Source organism: Mus pahari, chromosome 20, assembly GCF_900095145.1.
Source record: "Mus pahari chromosome 20, PAHARI_EIJ_v1.1, whole genome shotgun sequence".
Lineage (NCBI taxonomy): Eukaryota > Metazoa > Chordata > Mammalia > Rodentia > Muridae > Mus > Mus pahari.
Window position 1 is genome coordinate 6622829 of NC_034609.1, and position 19197 is coordinate 6642025.

The window sequence follows — 19197 nt, forward strand, 5'->3', positions numbered from 1 at the left end:
TAATCACACAAACATATATGGCTTATACCTCTTGTAGATATATCACATATCAAAGCAGAGCTGGGCCTCACTCCATTCCAGAAGGCAACCAAAGAGCTGTGTTAGGACTGTGGTTAGGGGCTACAGAATTACCCAAAATGGCAAGACCTACCATTCTGGAAGACAGGACCATTCTGGGTCATCATCTCCTTAATGCACAAATCTATTACTTGTTTTTACAGTCAATTTAAGAAGTTTATATTGAAGGACAGATAATTTATGAAATCCCATACTTTCTTTAAAAATACACAATGCATATTCTGCTTATTAATTTTCTAACCCATTTTTGAATGAATTACAAGTGAAATGTTTGGATTCTATGTGGGTTTCTAAGTAAAAATTGTTTCTTCTCCAGAGATGTCAGTAATCTTAGTGGATATACTCCACTTTTGTCACATCACAGCTATGATGAAATTGCCTTAGGCTATGTGTTCATTCAGTGGCAGATAGTTTTTAGTTTTCTTTTACTCATAAAGGAAATTATTGTGAGCAAGTATAATCTTCCCCAAGTATCAGCTAATTCCCTGACATATGTAGGCTAAGTGGAGAGTCTCAATTCAGAAATCTATAAAAAATGTAGTTTTCTTTTAGTAGCTGCTATGAATGTTAGTGAGCATTTAGTCTTTAGTTGTTAGTGAGTGTGAGTATGATGGAGAATTAAAGGGGCTTATCAGCCTTACCCATCCCCAGATGGCAAGATGCTCAGCAGTCTAGCGAATCATCAGTTAATCTGTTCAAAATTCTTAATTCCATTGGAATAAATACTCATTTAAATTCAGGAATGATCCTATAATCTCAACTTCCCGACAGCTGAGAGCAGAGAGCCTTTGCTGGAAGGTGTAGTGGGCAGCCGTGGTCTCTACATGGGGAGCATTCATTCTCCTGCCAGGCTTTGAGGAGCGTTGGTCTCATGCAGCTAATAGGGATCAAAAACATGTATAACACCATATGTATAGTAACATGTATCCTTGAGCATTGATAAAAAGGTCCTTTGAGCTGTTGTGGGATTCTTCCTCCTGGCATTTTTTTAATACATTGTTGCAGTTTTCAGATGTTTGTGCTCTCTGCCTTGACAGCAAGGCAGGAAATCTTTTGGAGTGTTTCCCCCAGGCCCTACCTGTGATATTCCCAGGCGCCTTTGATCTGCTGGGCAATTTCAGTGGGCAGTGCAGGCTCAGCCCTTCTGCTCGCTCTCAGGTTTGCACTGGGCTTGTTGCTGTCAGGAATCTGTCATGTTCCTGCCTCCCTAAAAGATTTAACTTTTGCATTAAGAATAACTTCACAGAAAGGGCTCTGCTCTCAGTTACTTGCACAGATAACTTCATGCTTGAAAGTCACCATGACGTTGTAGAGGTATAAAAGAACTTGGTAAAGGAGGCCAGTGAAGAGCTCTTCCCTCCTTAAAGGAAAAGAGACCAACTGTCAAGTTATCACACCTGAATTTACTGACACTTTTTTTTCTGACATTAATGTCCAAACATCTTATTTTTTATCCAAAATGCAGTAGGGGTATTATAGCCCAGCTCTGCTAGAAATCTATCATATGTGGACTTCTTTCTTGACGCAGAAAGGCTGGTCTGTGTAGCTCTGTGAGCTAAGAGAGAAAAGCAGGGTGACCACTTTTTGTTGTAGCTGTTCCAAACCATTCCTAAAACGTTTGACATACTTGTCATATACAGTATTGCATTCATTATACCAATACGGATGGCATATGAAATGCATTTTTTTTTTAAAAAAAAATCTCAGGTTTGCAGTGAGAATAAGTATAATACTGTCATATATTTCATCATAGATATGAAACTTTTGCTGGAACTCTCGCATTCAATTTAGCAGACACTAGCAGAGATGATACAGTGTATAAAATTTCATGTCAATCACCAGGGAGGATGAAGATGAGTAGGTAGCTTGCAGACAACGAGTCAATGTAACCAAGGGATAATCTTCACTAAAGCCAAATCCTTCCCAGAAGAGTCCCTGTGAGGGGCGATGGATTCTTCCTGTATAATTTAGCTATATGGCCTTGCTGTTGTTGTTTTACCTCCTCCTGGGTGGTTTCTGATACCACATGTAGTTTTGCTTTGTTTGAAGTATTAAGTTCCACACTAGGAAAAATGAAACATCCTACACAACTCCTCCCTTGACAAAAACAGAGAAATAAAATAAGAATCTAATAATGTTTTATATAGAATTAATTTTAGAGGTATGTGAATGGTTTTCTATGCAGTCCCCTTGGAAAACAAGGAGCCATATATCATAAGGTGATCTGCGTGTGCAGAGAATGGGAGACTTAGCCCACCACACTCGAAAAATTATTTAGAGTATAGTCAAATAAGAAAATGACAGACCTGTCATCCAGGGGAAGTGAACAGGAAGAGTAAGTCCGTTTATTAATAATGAGGATTAAGTAGAAGTAATTAGACTTGGATAATCAATGGCAGCATTTAATAGAATAGGTTTTAGGGTTGTTTTTTTGTTTTTGTTGTAATTTTGTGATTTTTGTTTCTTTGTTTGGGTTGGGCTTTTGCTTTTGTTTTGTTTTGGTTTTTGTTTTTTGTTTTTTATTTTTGTTTTTGTTTTGTTTTTGAGACAGGGTTTCTTTGTGTAGTCCTGACTCTCCCGGAATTCAATCTGTAGACCAGGCTGGTCTTGAACTCAGAGATCTTCCTGCCTCTAGAGTTGCTGGGATTAAAGGTGAATGCTACCACACCTTGGCTGCTAGAATATTTTTTTAATAAAATGTGTAAAAAAATCCTTCTGTCATGGACTCTTCAGGAGAGAACATTCATGGTACATGTAGGGAGATAGAATGGAAGGCACATGCTTAGGAAACTCAGCAGTGCATGTAAGAGAGACAGAGGCAGGCACAAAGCAACAGGAACAAGGCAGAGAGCTGCTGTCATCTATGTTCCCTTTGCCAGGATGGCAGGTGAACATGTTTAAGGGCAGATGGAAAGTGGAAGCTCAACTCTAAGGACATGTTCCTTCTGAGAGGTTCTGGAGGAGACAATAGGACTATTGGCACTACCAGAAGGCCAAAGTGAAGCCCGTAGAGTAGATGGCCTCACGTCCCTGTGAGACAAACCAAAGTATGCGCAGGGAAAGAAAAGCAGCAGCGCTCAGCTTCTAGAAAGAGAAGCCTGCCGTGCCTGTGTGAGGCCCCTGAACCGCCGCTAGGACGTTCCCAGATTTAGGCTATTTATAGCTCTTTAAGCTTTGTATTCTGCATGGAGTGGTGGTTTGGGTTGTTCTTCACTGCTATGGGGCTCCTAAGGTCACCCAACGGCTTTAGAAGAAGAAACCCCAGAAACAAAGACTTATATTTAGTTTACTATTTTTAAATCAATCGTGGTATCAATCATAATTACTAAAATATGCTTTTCACTTTCTTTTATTGTCTTGATTTAGGTTTCACTCATATGTCCAAAGCTAACCCTGGACTCAGTGGTCTTCCTGCCTCTGCATTCAGAGTAATGCAATTAAAGGCATTAGCCATCATGTTCAATCTAGTATGTAGTTTTTAGATATACTTTCCAAAACCTGTATATGCATAGTAAGAAATAGAGATGTAAATAAATCTACCACAAAAACCGTAGTTTACTAAAAGCTGAAAGGTTTTTTATCTTTGAACTTTTCCTTTATTTTCAATTTTCACTTTTTGTTTCATCTTTTTTGCTTGCAACCAAGCCTAAGGAGTTCTGCTGCTGAGCTGTCCTCCAGACCCTCAGCACTTTCTTACTATGTCAGTTGACCTTAATTCCCAACCAAGCATGGACTATATGGACCAAGCCCCTTCTTAGGACAACATTATACAGAAACATTAGCCATTGAAACAAAAACTCATATAAAATTTACTTGAAAAATAAAGTAACCTCACAACATTGAAAGAGTAGCCCTGCAGATTAAAGAACCTCATGAAAGCAGGTAGGAAAATGATGCTTAGCTATTAATACCATGTAGAATAACTCAAGTTGGAATCAGTCATGCCACAGACAGGAACACCGCACTCCTAATAGACATTGCTATTGGATTGTTTATTTAGTGTGTGTGTTTATGTCTGTACAAGGCACATGTGTAAAATTAGTGTAGAAGCCAGAAGTCAGAGAATAATCTAGAATCCCATCCCTCAGGGTCCCCTGCTGCTGCTTCTGACACAGGCTAGGCCAGAGTTGATTTTCTGTAAGGGTTCTGGAGGCCTAACTCAGGCCATCATATTTGTAAGGCAAGAACTTCCCCAACTAACCAATCTGTCCAGCCCACAGGGCTTTGCATATTTTGATATTGCCACTCAGCATGGAACAACTATTTTTTCATAAATATAAATAATTTATTTTGCAAAATAACTATATGATAATACTTTCCTGAGTAAAATTACTGGATTTTATTTCTAAAAGGGATGAAAAGAGCTGATCTGCCAGATGGTCGGTCAGACTGGATTCCATACATAGCAGAACTACATGTGATGAGCATCACCAAAATTCAGAGAAGTTCCTGTGAGATGGATGACAGTACTCATACTCTAAGGACAAAACAATCAGCCTCACACACTGCTCAATGTCATTGAGTCATCTACTCATTGGAGAGTAGCCTGAAACGCAGGTCCTAAATGTGGCAGGTACCTATGTCAGAGAAAGTTATGTCACATTCTGTATATCAGTGAATGTTGTGGCTACTTAAATGGGTATGCCCTTCAATTACTGATCATTCTATGAGCCCTGTCTCAGACAGGAATATTCAGTGGAACTGCCTATGACAAAAGACACTTGCTCACCTGAACCACAAAGACTGCCAGTGTTTCACAACAATGCGCACCTGTAAGTACTGTCACTTGACCATCCTCATGACACAGGCTTTGTTGCCACATCAGGTTCACCACACCCAGGAACTTGAATATGCTGCTGCCACATATTCATGGTTATGCTTTCCAGACACAGAAATCAATGTTAATCCTGAGTCCAGTTATCTATGGTTCATCAGGCTCTGGAAATGGCCTGAGTTTATGGAATGGAGAAATAAAGTGAGGTAACCATACAAAAAAGCATGAACATACATACACACACAAATACACACACACGCACACACACACACAGACACACACACTCATGCCTGCTCCTCCGCAGAGGTCTTCAAACAAACATTATAAGCATTTCTGATTGATTAATGGACTTTCTAATAAAATTGACTATTTCCCAAGCTCCATAGAGCATATGTAAGTTACTAACTTTAACCCCACTTGTAGTAACAATAGGTTTTCTTGAACTCTTCACATTTATATAAGTCACTTATATAAGAGAGAATGCTGCACATGCATTCTTTGGGGGCTGGGGCATGGTTCTGTTCTGCCCAAGGTTTGGCTGTGAGCAACTGAAACCCTGGTTAGACTCATTTCCTTTGTCATTATTCTTGCTCAAACACCTATTGTGAACTTACTTTCTTCTCATTGTCTCCAAGAAAGGAAGCCAAGCTGTTCATGACAGACTGCTCTGCAGATATGATTCAGTCAGGGAAGGCACATCAGTCAGAAGCAGTATACCACAACAGGCTATTCTGTATCATAATATATAGAATGTCATGTTCTTGCTACCTGTGCTGCTTAACCACGAAAGAAGGGGCACATCAATTCTGGAAATCTTCAGAGTTCAGCAATAGCTAATAGTTCATGTGCTAGAGGGACATTTCTCATTAATTTGTAGTTAAAGGTACAATTTGTTTGTTTTTTAATTTTAACATTGGGGGTTCATAAACATATTATATACCATTAGCATATTGCTAAATAAGTGTTCCCCAAGGCATCGTTTAAGGGATTCTGTGAGGGGACTTGGTTTTCCACTTTAGTTTGTGTTAGGTTCATAGCTCTAGTTCGTAGTGGAATATCAGAGATTCAATTCCACATATGATGACTTGCAGATGGGTTTTTTTCCTTCATGTTTAGCCACTGTTCTACCAGTGCCGTCTAGACCACTCTGGTCAGAATTTAAAATGATAGACTCTAAGGTATCTTCAGTTTTTAGCTCTATGCTGAGGATTTGTCTTTATGTTTGAAATATTTGTAGCTGGGAATTTGTTCTCAGCTCAGTTCTAGCACGTCTCATAGGCTTTGTTTAAAGAAAAGGCCACCAAACACAATTACATGACCACCTGAGTTTGATCTCTAAAACTCCCTGATAGGAGGAGTAAGAGGAGAGGAGGAGGAGGAGGAGGAGGAGGAGGAGGAGGAGGAGGAAAGTACCATCTCCTTCCTGTATGTTGTCCTCTGGCATCCACATGTACACACACACACACACACACACACACACACACACACACACACACTGAAATTTTAATGTGCTATAATATAGTATTCTCTCTTTCTTTTGTTAATAGGCATAAAATCAGAGATAGAGACACTTAATTGTCATTAAACTATAGACTGGTTAGAAGCATGAAGTACAAACAACACTAGAAAAGAAAAGAAAAGAAAAGAAAAGAAAAGAAAAGAAAGAAAAAAGAAAAGAAAGAAAAGAAAAGAAAAGAAAAGAAAAGAAAAGAAAAGAAAAGAAAAGAAAAGAAAAGAAGAGAAAAGAAAAGAAAAGTAGACACATGGTTAGGCATGCAAATACCCACCTGCCTAGCAAACTAGAAACTGCCCTCTGTATCCCAGTGTTACCTTTCAGTGTCAACAGCTCAGATATGTCATTTCTTGCTTATCCCTGCCACTCTGCTACGTGCAGGTACATGGGGGAATGTACTTGGAAGTACAAAGTGTGTGTGTGTGTGTGTGTGTGTGTGTGTGTGTGTGTGTGTGTGTGTGTTGTGTGTGTGTGTGTGTTGTGTGTGTGTGAATGTATACATGCATGTATATGTGATTATATGTTTGTATGTGCGTGTGCATATTTGTGTGTGTGTGTGTGTGTGTGTATGTGTGTATGTATACTTTGTACTTCAAAGTACATTTCCTCGTATACCTACACATAGCTGAGCAGAAAGGATGTCTAAGCATTCTGTCTTCCTTGCTCTTCTTCCTCTTTCCTTCATTTGGATACCTAAACTTAAGAAATCCCATCTTGCATTTCACATTTGGCCACTTGTTGCATTTGGATAACCTCCTAGTTCACTAGTCTCTTCAGTCAGCATGTAATGGCTTAGAATAAAGGGACCAAAATTCAGTTGAAAGCTCACTGAGATGAGTCTCTAGCTGTTTGAACACTTAAATTCTGTCACCAGTCAAAGGGGGATAATTAACACACATATACTTTGTACTTCAAAGTACATTCTCCCATTATCTCTCTAGGGAAAGGAAGTTAATATTTCCACTGTCAGTTTCGATGACAAAAAGATGTCACACTCCATGTAGAAAAGTGAGAGCGATGGATAGGATAATGATTGTTGTACACGCTAAGATTCTCAGAGAATTATATTTCTGCAGTGTTCTAACAAATCCACTGATCCTTCCAGTCACACTTGATTGTGAATTCTTTTCTATTATGTGAATAGATTTACAATATTATTTTCTTCCATAATCTTTCTTTCTCTGTCTTGTATATGCTCCTTCAGAGCTGTATTTAATCACTGTTAGGTGGGATTATCAATTCTCTGATATTTTTTTCCAAAAAGAATTAGGTTTGCTTTTGGAATATCCTTATAGATGAGTTAGTTAATTAAAAACCATCATGAGCCTGGCGGTGGTGGCACACACCTTTGATCCCAGCACTTGGGAGGCAGAAACAGGCAGATTTCTGAGTTCGAGGCCAGCCTGGTCTACAGAGTGATTTCCAGGACAGCCAGGACTATACAAAGAAACCCTGTCTCAAAAAACCAAATAAATAAATAAATAAATAAATAAATAAATAAATAAATAAATAAATAATCATGTAAATAAGATTTTCTGGGGGGGTCATCATACAGAAAGGAATAGGTTAGCAATAATTATCTTAATTTTAAAGATATACATTTCGTATATAAATATCTGAATTTGACTTGGATTAGTTCCTGGGTCTCTAAATGGTTTCATTTTTATTTGATATTATATCCAATAAGCTAAACATCTGTTAAAGGTGACTAAAAATTAATTTCAACTTCTAATTTAAAATCAAAGAATGGAGATTAGAGAGATGGCTCAGCCTTTGTTACTTTCTAGAGGATTTGAGTTCAAATCCCCAATGCCCACATGTTACTTCAAAAGCATCTGTAACTCCAGTTACAGAGAAATCCAGTGCTGTCTTCTGGTCTCTGAGAGCACCAGGCATATCCATAGTTTACAGAACACGCGCAGACAAAACCCACAAACAGGTAAGAGAAAAATAAATAAAATGATTCAAAGGGGGAACTAAAAATAACTTAGTATTTGATCTTTTACAGTTATGTGTTTGAAATCCCTTTGCTATTCATTATGAATAGTCAATCCTCTAAACAGTAACTTGTTAATTACCATGACTCTTCTTTTCAAACACAGAGATGAAACATTTTGTGTTCAATCTATCTTTTTGTCCATTTTATATCATCATTTTCCTCCTGGCTTGGTATCACTAAACTCCAAGAAGGTGGAAATGACCTTGGGACACCAGTATAGGGAGGGGTAACATTATCTTTATTAGGTAGGTCAAGCTGGGTTAAGAAGAGAAGTCTGTGAACACTAATTAATTAGTACTTGGGGCTGCCATTGATAAACTGCAAATATGAGTGTCTCAGCTTGCCAAGTAAGAGGCCACTTCAAGTTCAATGTGCTATAGAAGAGGAATAAAATGTATGCAATATACTCGTGTATATTCAGTGCTTCTCTTTCTAGTTTGGAGACTTTCAGTGTAGTCTTTTCATTCTAAAATTATCTATCTTTTACTTCATCTATATCTTCCCTAATGCCTAGAAATTATCTATAAAATCTCTGGCAGAATTACATGGTAAGACTTCACTTGCCTCTAAGGGATAATAAACTGAAGATCAGGACTATGGGGAGGATTGGCTGATTAGTTATTTTTATGTCATCAGAAAGAAGAGGGGTAAAGAAGAGCAAAAGGGAAGGCCTTACCCCTCCCCCTCCCTCTGGCTTCATTGTGACCTTCTGGTGCTGCTGGGGCTAGCAGAAAGGACATTGGTCTTACCTCCGAAGCTGCATACTCTCTTTAACTCCATTCTCATTCCTGTCATCACCTACTCCCCGACAGTCAAATCCTCTCTGTTGTGATGGTTGGGCACAATAGGGAATGTGGAAGTCAGCCTACAGGAAGGGGATGCTCGCCCATGTCCTTTCAGTGCTCAAACCTCTACTACCTTAACAGAAGGAAAAGCGATTATCCATGCTCTTCTGTCTGACTCCCAGAACCCTGAGCTGGCTGTGCACACACAGCCTGTCCTAGCTCAGACCTTTGTCCATCTAGCCCTAATCGCCATGGAAAGCCATCTCAGGCAGAACAAGGGACTCAAGGTCAGCTTCTGAAGTACCATCCAACAACAAAAACTCTCCCAGGCTTTTACAAGATGGACACATGTTTTGGGATTGTATAATCAAGTCACGAACTATTTCTAGGATATTTTTAAAACAAGGAAAAAGGTTAATGTGTTATCATTTCATACCTTCTTTTTAAATAAAAACCATGGATCATGTAACATATGAAGAGGGGTTTTCATAAAATCTTTAGTACTGTATCTGGAACATTTAACAAGAGTTTTGAGGTATTTTCCCCTGTTGCTTCTGGTGATGAGTTTTGTTTAAGAGGACAATGTGAAAGTCTATAGACCCAAAATGTCCAGCTCTAAGCAGGTTGGAATTTTGGTATTTGCTTTCTTTTTCTATTTATCTTTTATTCATTTTTTACATTTCAACTGATATCCCCCTTCCAGGTTACCTCTCCACAAACCACCCATCCCATTACCTCTCCCCTCATCTTTGCCTCTATGAGGGCGCTCCTCCACCCACTCACCTACTCTGCCTCACTGCTCTAGCATTCTACGCTGGGGCATCAAGTCTCCATAGGACCAAAGGCCTCCCCTCCCATTGATGTCAGATAAGGCCATCTTTTGCTACATATTTAGCTGGAGCCATGGATCCCTCTATGTATACTCTTTGATTGGTGATTTAGGCCTTGGGAGCTCTGGGTGGACCTGTTGATTGATATTATTTATTATTTACTCTTCCTAAGGGGTAGCAATCCCCTTCAGCTAATTCAGCCCTTCCCCGAACTCTTCCGTTGGGGTCCCTGGGCTCAGTATCTGCATCTGTATGGCTGAGGTGCTGGTAGAACTTCTCAGGGAACAGCCATATCAGGCTCCTGTCAGCAAATGCTTCTTTCTTGGCATCAGCAATAGTGTCAGAGATTGGTGTCTGCAAATGGGAAGGTTCCCTAGGTGCGGCAGTCTCTGGATAGCCTTTCCTTTAGTCTCTGTTCCAATTTTTGTTCTTGTCTTCCCTTTGAACAGGAAAATTTCTGGGTTAAAAAATTTGAGATAGGTGGGTGGCCCCATCCCTCAATTGGGGGCCACGCCTATCTACTGGAGGTGGTCTGCCAGGTTCTATCTCCCCTTTGTTGGGTATTTTGGCTAAAGTTGTCTTCGTTGGGTCCTGGGAGCTCTGTGATCCTGGATGTGCCAGTATTTGATTACTTATAATGCCTCCTTCATACAGGTAGATGAGAAACGTGATTTTATAAAGCTAGCTTGAGTGCAGCACTATCTTTTTATGACTTTCAAAATTCTGTAGCCTCTAAAAGAATGTAATTTATAATTTAAAGATATTTCAATGATTTTCCTAACTGTGATTGTCTGCTTGCTAATACAATCAACTATAATTGTTTAGAATTTATTAAAGTAGATTAATATTGCAGAGTGTATTGCTAACAGGAGCACACAGTGAAAACACTGTCCTCTATGCAGTACAAACCCTTCTACACTGTTTCCATTGGGTGTTTCTATGTATATACCACCTTGTAACAAACTGTACCCAGATTACAGACAGGTAACAGCATCATGTAACCTCTGCTCACAGATTTGTTGGGTTAGGGAGTCTAATGGAAATAGTGGGGCACCTTCTCTCTTCTCTTATGTCTGTGACTTTTGGTAGAAGGAAGAATGGTCAAGGAGTGCTTTGGTGTCTGGAAACTGGAATCATCTGGAGGTCTCACAATTCATGCCCTGGTATCTGGGACATGGTCACCTACCTTGTTCCAGTTAACTTGGGACAATGCCTGTTGTCATGGTCACCTAAACAGAACTTGCATGTGGCATGAGCATTTCTTAGTTTATATTAGATTTGTCATTATAGAAATAATATAGAAGATAAAAACAGTAAAGTTCAAAGAGCATAATCAGAGAGGAGTTATAGAGTCACTTACAACCTGGCCTCGGAAAATACTGCTATTTCTGTTTTGCTCATTAGTCAAGATATCATTTCACCCTGAATAGGGTAAGAGGACATGTACTCCAGCTTGCTAAGAAAAGCATGCCAAAGAATAAAGGTACAATGTTTTAGAAACATCATTTCAGGTTCGGCTGTTTGGCTGCTATTCATAAATAATTCTATTTGTCTTTTCCATACTCTAATAACACTACACATTTATAAACTAAAGTTGCTGATATATATATATATATATATATATATATATATATATATATATATATGTAGTGTGTGTGTGTGTGTGTGTGTGTGTGTGTGTGTACATACATATTTTTAACCTAAATATCTTTGGTGGAATGGGGCAGAAACCCTGACTCAAACTATTTTGAACAATAAAGGATATTTATTGATGAATGTCCCTGAAAATTCCAACGGGAAGGCAGGCTTCAAGAGAGGGTTGACTTAGTGTCTCAGCAGTGTAAAAGAGATAGCTTGGCCCCCACTTTATCTTTCTGTTTCCCTTTATGTATTGACATGATTATGCAGCTAGTCTTCTCATGACTTAAAATCAGCCAGTGCAGCATGTTCCCTAGCAGTGCAGTATTATCTGACCGTGAGATAATGAAGTGGTTCCCAAGGTTCCACAGGGTTACATGCGAGTTAATCCATTGAGAAGCATCATCCATTCCTGTTCACATACAAACACTCGGCCATTGATTCTGGTCTGTTCTGTTTAGAACACGTGCTGCTGAAGGCACATCACGTGGTGAGTCACGGGCGATAGGTACACAATCCTACTCTTTGCCTTGCCTGTTCTGTTCCGTGGGGGAGCAGTGGACAAGTGACCACTGGTTTGTGAATGGGATGGAATCTGTGCCCATATGTGTGTGGAGAATATGTTTGCTATTCTGAATAGACCCTGGATATCTGGATCTCCCAATGCAACTGGCTTTCCCAAGAGTAATAGATACCTTCTTCTGTTTTTACTGTTGAATCAGGATTGAATAATGTAGGCTGTTCTGCCACAGCTTTTATTAATTGCGTTCTCTTCAGCTTGATGAAGCACAGCAGGGTTGCTATACTCATTTTACAGTTGAGGAGATAGGGGCACAGGGCCAAATAACTCACCCCTGACCACATATCAAGCAGGGGTGGAACTGACATTGAAAGTCATTTTCCTGGATTTACGGCTGTTTCAAGAGGCTTATGATAGTTTCACACACACACACACACACACACACACACACACACACACACACACACAAATCACTACAAATAAGAAAGAATTAGTTACTGGGAGTCAATAACCCAGCATAAAGACTTTTGTAAAAGGGAAATATTCACAGATAAAATAAAAGCACCCTTTCCGACCTCTTCCTCTGGCTTTTCAACATGTAAGTTTTTCTTCCTTTGAGAAAAGTAATACCTTGATATCATTGTTTTATAATCTCACATATATCTTAATACACACACATATATTTTCTAAAATCTGACCCCTTGAGATTGGAAAATCTGCAACAGGGTTGTTCCCAAGAGAGATTCTCCATCTCTCAGCAGAGGTTGCCTGTAGCGCTTCTGCTAGGGGGAAGGGCCTAGTGAGTTTCCCCCAATAACTTTGTTGTGTCCATTGGTGTGCCCATTATTTTCTTCTTGCTTAGAATATCATGTTTTTGAGATCTCATGGGTTCATGGCTGGTCTGCAGCCTTTTGACATGTTCTAAAACTTCTTTTATAATGTTCAGAGTGTAAAATCCTATGCCAACAATGAAAAATATCATTTTAGTAAATATGAATGTTTTGTTGGTCTATTATAAAAATACCAGAGTTGTTTGTAAAACCCCACTAACTGTATAAGTACAAATAAGGTTTGGTGGCAAATTCTAAAGGTCCTAGAAGCTCAGAGACTAGTTAAAACTTCCTTTTTTGGAAAAATATGCTGCTCTTTATGCTAGGTGATGCTAGTTTGCTATAACAAAATAACTCAGGTAACAAATTCACAAAAGAAAAGTTTTAATTTGGCTATTCTGGGGACTTTGATTAGTCAATGTCACTGCTGCTTCAGGTTTGTGACAAGTCAGATCATCATGACAGGAATACATGGTGGAGAAAAGTTACATTATAGCCCAGGTAGGAAGCAAAAGAAAAAAAGAAAAAAAGCTAGAGTCCCCAAGTCTCCTATGAGAGCAACACTAGTGCCCTAAGCTGCTGCCCCAGGGCCCCAAGTCCTCAAGGTGTCACTCTTCCCAAGCCCTCCCTGGGAATCATGCACTTATTATGTGGTTTCTGAAGGAAAATCAACACCCAAATTACAGTGTGCCATGAAGCTTCTCTAAGCCAGTGCTTTGCAGGGTTTTATACTGGCTCTCTGTGTTAGTGTTGTATACTTTTGGTGGGCTGCAACTAGAACATCTTAAATAGGCAGAATAAGCAGGGTGCTCTAAATACCATAGGATGAAATGTTACGTCACTAAAGTTTCATTACAGGGCAGAAGTGTGTATGTGTCTATAATATGTTAGTTCCATGAGATGTTGCATTAATTAGTAATGAAAATATATTTAATAATTAAAGACTGTACGTTTAAGGAAGAAAATTTAGTGGATTAATGTAGAAATAATGAAATATCCACCATAGTCAAACTATACATCTATTACTTTACATAGTTCCTATTTTTTTTTGTTTGTGAGAAGATTGAAAATATATAATAGAGAGAACATTAATTAATTACCTGTGTTCATTCAGTATTGCAGTTTCAGAATTTATTATATTGCATTAAATTAGGCATAATGTTTTATGCTTTAAAAATGGGTACAATGTACTTTAGTTATATATATTTAAAAGAATCTTTGGGACCTTGAAGATGTGTGTGTGTGTGTGCATGTGCGTGTGCGCGCACATGTGTGTGTGTGTGTGTGTGTGTGTAAAAATATAGAATACCTATTTTATTCTGTAATCATGACACCTGAGATGGCATGTGATCATTTTTAGTGAGGGTGTCTCTTCCCAGCTTTTGTGAGGTTTTTGTGCACAAGCATTGCTGTAATTTCGCTGAGTTGTCCCCCTCTATTCTCTGGCAATGGTGTCAGGAACTACTCACATAAGCTCTTTGGCTAATGAATCATCTGGTACAAGCTCAGAAATTGCAAATTCTCATCTCTGCTACATCAAATCTGGGTTAGTTTTGTGACTGGAACTGGGAATGTCTGTTTTGTGTCTTCCATGAAATTGGATAGCTGGACAAGGTCTTTAGTTCTTACATATCTTCTGTTCATTAGCCTTAGTCGAGGATCTCAGGAATTCTCCCTGCCTTAGATAGCGAGCTCCCACTGCATTATGGATCCAGCACTCTTTTTAGGAGCATTTTACCCCCTTCATTGAATCATATCCTGTCAAGTCTCAGAAACATCTGGCTCATAATTGCATGTTGCCTTTGGGTACAGTGTGCAGTGTAGGCCGTTGGCTACCTAGGTTTTGGTTGTTAGTATGCAGACATCTGAGCAGCAGCACATTCCTGCTCCCAATTCAGTTCTCCTCTGCCATTCACTGTCGCCTATGCTATCTTACGTCCCTGTCACACCTGTGTTCCTGAACGGCAATGCCTCCTTTTTCTGTAGGAAACATTTGGCAATGCCTAGATACAGTTTTCACTGTGAGAATGGAAAAACTCCTTCTGGCATCTGAGCAGAAGACTTCACAGAAGCAGTTATAAATCCCACAATAGTCATTAGCTCCCTCCCAAATAAAAACGAATCTTATCTGACCCAAAATGTCAATAGCATCAAGACTGGGGAAACTTTCTGTTTAGAAACTGGCTTCATATTTATAAATTGAACTTACAGATTTCTCTCATGTGTGATGACCAACTTAATATATAGCCTTGATCCAGGTTAGCTACTTAGTTGCAAAAAGAGATGATAGTTCAAGACATTTCTGGCACACAATGCCTAAAGAAAAGCCATGCATCTTCATGAGAAATGTTTTTTTTCTTGTTGGTAACAGTGCTTCATGGGCAGTTTAATATTACCATAGTTACATAGACTAGAGGGAACTGAAGTGTGTGTTCAGATAAAGGGTAAAACTGAAGGGATTATTAAGATTTCCCTTACATATCCTTCGCTCCAGAAGGCATTCCTTGTTTTGAAAGTTGTATTTGCAGAAGTGTTTCAATAAAACTCCATAGGAAACATCATGCTGACTCTCTCCTGGTTCTCTCCTTTACTTTTTAATCCTATAGATATTTCACATTTTCAAGAACAAAATGATTTAAAAGGACTGTTGGACAATCTCCACCAAAATATTCAATCCAAAAAAAGAAAGAATGTAGAAATCATGTGGCTGGCAGCAACGGTAAGCACTCCTGTCTATCATTTTCCCCCAGCATAGCATCAACAGCAAGCATTGCCAGGGACGCGTCACGCAGGGTCTAAGGCTATTCACTTAATCAAGCATCATCTCTTCCTTAGTCATCTTATCAACTGAGATAGAAAAAGATGAGCTCAACGGGGGAAGACACTCCTTATTGACCCCCCTTACCAACTTTGGGTTTGCTTGACACTCCAAGGTGAAAGGAAGTGTCTGTGGTTTTCTTGGTGTTACATGCTATGGACAATGGCCAATGTTCTGTAATAATCAGAATTTTGAACTGCCACTGTAGAGCCATGGGACTCCAATTGTGTTGTTGTCAGATTCTTGACTTAAGGCTCATGGACATATTGTTCAGTTAATGAGCTTGTAAATGTGTTTGTTAACTTAGGTGTTGGCATAAAATTTATTACTGATTGATCGTCATGGGGGTAACGAGCTGAATTGCGTATGGTTCTCTCTCACTTAATGGCACCCTTAGGCAGAAAGATCTGCCCGTTTCCCTGCCTAGACTTTCACACGAATTAGGGACAGAATCATGCCTGTGTTCTTAAGTTCTTATCTGGCAACTTGAAACAGAGTTCATATTAAATTTATAACTTTTGTTAAAATCTCAGGTCCCAGGGACTTTCTTTGGGAAAGTATCCTGTCACAAGGAAAAGTGCCCTGGAGACCTCGGGATGAGCATCTTGTCACCTTGGCCATGTCACTCCTACAATTCAGAGTTCAGGTTCATTAGCCTTGCAGTACATGTTATTTATGCTCCATCAAAAGCATTTACATCAGCATTCCTACTCTCCCAAAGTTACACAGTGTCTTCTGGAGGAGGGAAAGAGATAATTTATCACGAAACCATGTGTAATAATCAACCAAGAACAAGGCAGAGGAAAGTCCCTGTCATGCCTCCCTGGTGTGCTGGCAAAAAACATCAAAGTGAGCAGAAATAGGAATCTCTGCTTTCCGATGGGCCATTTACACTGCCATGATCTGCACCACAATACTTTCAGAATTCTGGATGTCTTCAGAGACGACTTTGGTTATTAACGCGCAAAAATTCATTATGGGAAGCTTTATGTACGTTTGCATGTTTTGCTGCAATCATTGTAGCATACAGGAAGACTGATCATTTGCAAGGCTCTCCAATATCTGGAGGCCATATGAATATGGCATTGGATACATGTGGCAAAATCATCTAAAAAGATAAAGCAGTGATAGATACAGGAAACAGAGTGAATATCTCCTCCTAGGATATGCATTTTCCCATTTGGATATATAAACATTTCTCATCAAGTCTGCATATTTCTAAAAGTTTTTCTGATACGCATATCAATCATATAGGGTTGTTACTAAGCTCACAGTTGATTGTACAATCGCTAGCACCGCTGTAAGTGGAAAGCTAGTTTCCATATCAGCTTTCTAAACAGAATAACTTAATAATACTCTTAAAGAAATACTGGAATCCTTCTGATATTACCAAAATCTTTTACTTCTGTTTGCCCATTTCCTCTCTTTATATGTGCCTACTGAACTGCTGCCTTTGTCAATGTTTTACAGTCTAATTAAGTACCAAAGTTGTTTGATGTTATCCTTGATTTAATTTAAATAATAAAATGGGAAAATTTAAGAAACCAGATGTAATCTGAGTATACACAATCAAGCTTGTATCTTAAAAATCAAGATTCTCCTGTGAACTATGGAGAAACATTCTACCCCCATTTGACTTTAAGTGCAGAGGACCGAATATCTGAAGAAGAGGCACCTGTGAAAGTAACACTGCATTTTAAAGAATATTAATTATTTTAAAAATTATATCTCAAAAGTGTCCGTGGAGGTCTATTTTATGACTGTGGATATAGTCAGCTTTAAAAATGGAAATAGTATTTATTTAAAAGAACTAAATTTTTTCTAAGGAAAAAGAGATTCTACAATAAAACCATAGTCTCATTTTTCTGTCGTCACTTTTATTGGAAATAGAAGAGAATGAAAATCTGAATTAATAGGGATATATAAATCTTAATTTAAGTACCAGAACCACAATTAAAATACAGTGAAAAATTCACAATAAAAACTATTTTATGTTTCCTCTCTGAGCAGGCACTTTTAAGGCCTCGTTGATTACAGATAATAAAGCAGATGGTTATTGTGTCACATTAAATTTATCTTAAATGCACATTGATTAACATTGCTGATGCTGCAGTTGATTATTGGTTTCTCATCTCTGAAAGCCATCATGCCTAAGAAAAGGGAACAGAGATATCTACATGCTAAGCATGCTAAGCATAGGGCAGTGAGAAAATGGACAATCCTGAGCTGGAGACTCTTGTCTGTTTTAAACATTTTCATTTGGGTCTTGCAGATTTGTCGGAAACTCAATGGTATTCGTTTTACCTGCTGTAAAAGTGCCAAAGACAGGACATCGATGTCGGTAACACTGGAACAGTGCTCCATCCTGAGAGATGAGCATCAACTGCACGAAGACTTTTTCAACAGAGCTTTAGATTGCATGAGAAGGTATCGTACATATCTTAAATTGTTTTTATGTGACTATCACTCTTTGCTAATTTTTAAAACACATATCTCACTAGAAGGCTAAACACTTGATGATTCATTGTATTTCCACATATTAAATCTGAAACATTCTCCCTATTCGTTTGTAACAATAAAGGAAATACAACCATGTATACACTCAGTACTATACATGGAAGGCATACACTATTAGTTCTTCATCCTGAGTTAAAGGGCTCTACACAGCTAAGGGACCCCTTAAGGAGTACATTTTCTTTACATGTTTGAATATATACAAAATAAAATTAGGTCAGCAGACAAACAAAATCTCTCCAGACTTTAACTAAGAGATCTACCCATGGCAGGCAGGGCCTTTGCATTGGTGACATTCCCTGTTGTAAGGGCAGATAATTTAGAGAGCGGATGTTACAGCTTTGCTAACATTTAAAATGCTATGCCCTGAGTCATGTCTTGATTAATTGCTACAGTAACTGAATCGGAACTAGAAGGAAGCCATAATGGAGAGAAGGTGTCTCGTTTAAAGTGTCTATCATCAAAACCACATGTTACTATAAAAGGGACACAGTAGAGATCAGCATAGAAGAGGTTTCTAGGCTCCACTGAGAGCTGCTCCTTGTCTGTCTTACCATGTGCTGGGCTTTCATCTTCTGTTCTCAGTCTCCCAGTGGAGACACGGATGCATGCCTGTAGCAGATGCATGCCTGCATTGCTGCAATGCCATGCTTTCCACTAGCAAGAGGCTCCTTATGTCTTCTGTTTTATATCTCTTCATGTCTCCTTGTGTTATCATTGTCCAGTAGATTTCTGTCTTCAGTTTTAATATCCATTTGAGAAGGATTTAGAAGCCTGCCATGAACATCTCAGCCATATGAAATATGTTTCATTGCTATAAATTTCTTTCAAAAATAATCGTTCAGTACTAATGGGAAAATACTGAATGTGGGGATAAAATCTGATGTGCAGAGATAGA

The 19197-nt window shown here is 38.8% G+C and overlaps 1 protein-coding gene across 6 annotated transcripts in view; it reads left to right on the forward strand.

Annotated features, from left to right (window-relative positions):
• Positions 1-19197, forward strand: part of Inpp4b (inositol polyphosphate-4-phosphatase type II B) — a 751408-nt gene that overhangs the window by 680053 nt on the left and 52158 nt on the right. For all 6 annotated transcript variants that reach the window (XM_021220100.1, XM_021220101.2, XM_029532468.1 and 3 more), the window contains 2 exons: positions 15574-15686; positions 18058-18212. In XM_021220100.1, coding sequence (XP_021075759.1) covers positions 15574-15686; positions 18058-18212 — 268 coding nt within the window. The remainder of the gene's footprint in view (positions 1-15573; positions 15687-18057; positions 18213-19197) is intronic.